At 36.9% G+C, this 2,308-nt stretch overlaps 1 protein-coding gene across 1 annotated transcript in view; it reads right to left on the minus strand.

Annotated features, from left to right (window-relative positions):
• Nucleotides 1-1,642: 1,642 nt before the first annotated feature.
• The window catches only part of LOC106107763 (spectrin alpha chain-like), an 18,834-nt gene continuing 18,168 nt past the window's right edge, over nucleotides 1,643-2,308 (minus strand). The window contains exons 26-28 of the mRNA XM_013288764.1: nucleotides 2,208-2,308; nucleotides 1,931-2,100; nucleotides 1,643-1,833 (exon numbers count right to left, since the gene is read on the minus strand). Coding sequence (XP_013144218.1) covers nucleotides 1,705-1,833; nucleotides 1,931-2,100; nucleotides 2,208-2,308 — 400 coding nt within the window. The 3' untranslated portion in view covers nucleotides 1,643-1,704. The remainder of the gene's footprint in view (nucleotides 1,834-1,930; nucleotides 2,101-2,207) is intronic.

The raw sequence follows: 2,308 nt of genomic DNA on the forward strand, positions 1-2,308 counted from the left end.
GCAGCTCTAACACTCTGACGTCATAAAGGCAAACGATAACCGTCTACGTCACTCGCTCCAATATCGCGAATATAAAAATTACGTAAACTATATTAAACTTTTATTTATTTATTTGTAAACTAACATTATATGTAAAGAAAAGCGCAAGCATTCTATCGCTACGTATAACTTTAGTTGTAAATATTTTAATCTTAATATATTGTAAAAAATATGAAATTATAATTATTGTATACTTTTGTAATTAGAAATAAATCGGCTCGTATTACGATGCCCAGAGCATATCTACTGGTTTTTTTTAACCCCGATACAAAGCCCATGTATATATCATGATTCATTTTTGTTTATTTAAAATTTGAACACTAACATTCGTTATTGTTTTAGGTTCGATTACTTGCGATACGTTTCCGAATTAGGAAACTTGAAGTTTACTCCTTTGAAACTCTGGTCAAAATAATGTGTTAGGTAATGTCCTAGCGACAATATAATGATGAAATAAATGGAAACTTCAGCAATCCAGTATAAATCTTTAATAAACCTTTAACCCTAGTTAATATTAGCGACATATTTTTTAATCCTTAAATGCTTGTTTTTCCAAACCTTCCAAAAAAATCATATTTAATGCAAGATCGGCATTATGTTAATATTATAAAAAGATTCTAAATTATTCTTATGGCTGTGGTGTTGTATGTACTTAGCTTTAGGTTTGGTTTCACACAAATTGTAAGAAAAAAAAAAGAAATCGTTATGTGAAAAGAAATCAGAAAGTTATCTATGGTTAAGGATTTATCCGTATTTGAAATAACAATGAGATCAAGGAGGGACGGGGTTAAATGCGAAGCATGGTGAGTAGGCTGTAGAGGAAGTATTCACGGAGCTTCAAGGTAACGAAGTGTATTGCTGCGCTCGGCGTTCTTTACCAGGCAGGTGTTAAAGTCTCAAAGGATAATGGTGTCGTTATGCTGGAGACAGGTTTTCTAAATTGGTCTCAAGAATACCAATGTCAATTCAGAGTGAAGGTGTTCCACAAAATATGTTACAAAGTACTCTGTGATACAAACCGATACCACTATAGTCTTTACTGACTTAGGATGGACTCTAAGCTTATAGTCAAGGAGCACATTTATATATCCATTTATAGGGTAGATAACATAATTGAAAGAAAAAATGCGGAATTTAGATAGTAATTTATTTATTTAATATGTGAATACAAAATATAAATTAAAATATATCAAGGTGAACAACTTTGACAATAAATAATTTAGAATAGAATGTCTCAAATAACACATCTTAGCTAGCGAATGGTAATGTGATAAATATTTAAAAATGCAAAATTTCAATATAAAAGTTTAGCTAAAGTTACAGTACTGGGGAGTTTCTTATCCCTCTGCTTATTTCAGAGGGAAGGAAGCGAGGCCCCGCACTGACTCATACCGATAGGTAAGCTAACTCTACACAGACCAGTAGTTTCATTTTAGAGAAACGTTCAGAGTTCAGTTACAGACACTAGCAAGACTAATATTTCGTAATAAATGCTATCTAAACATTCAGTCGTAATGGAAGATGATAAGTTAAAGCGAATATAAAAGCGTGCAGCGGGGTGCCACCGCACAACTTCGGGTGAGGTTTGAAAGAAAAAGCGACATATTGTAAGCTTAAATTTAATAAGATACTGCGTGTGTTGTCGGCAGGCAGTGGGGGAGGGGGTTAGTTCTGGAAGAGAGTGCGCGTGAAGTCGATGTAGTCGAGCGCGTTGGGGATGGGTCGCTCCGTCTTCGGTTCCACGTAGGGCTTCATGCGCGCCACGCAGTAGTCCGCCATCTCTTTTGTAAGGTTCTGAAAAAAAGTTGCATTTGTTAATTGATTCAATTTCAAAATGATACACAAAAACGATAGAAGGCAGATATATCTTGTGATGTATGTTAGTACTGACCGCATACAGCTCATCCTTGGTGACATAAGCGCGGTCCTGGTGCGCAGTGATCGCGCGGAAGGCATTCTCGATCTCCTCCGAGGAGTGCACGTTCTCCGTCTCCTTGCTGATCATGAACGCCATGTACTCCTGCAGCGACACCTGCCCATCACGGTTCGGATCCACAACGTCTATAACAAAAATGTTTTAATCAGAGTTAATAAAGCAGTTTAAAAAACCTAATCAACCTTGTTAATTACAAAATGTAATTTGTGTAGTGTGATAATTAAATACTGACTGAGTATGGCCTCGAACTCTGGGTCTGGTTGTCCCTCCTCGACCATGGGCAGGTCGTACCCGAGCGCGCGCAGACACGACTTGAACTCGTGGTGGTTGAGG

This window comes from Papilio polytes, unplaced genomic scaffold (assembly GCF_000836215.1).
Source record: "Papilio polytes unplaced genomic scaffold, Ppol_1.0 DF821845.1, whole genome shotgun sequence".
Taxonomy (NCBI): domain Eukaryota; kingdom Metazoa; phylum Arthropoda; class Insecta; order Lepidoptera; family Papilionidae; genus Papilio; species Papilio polytes.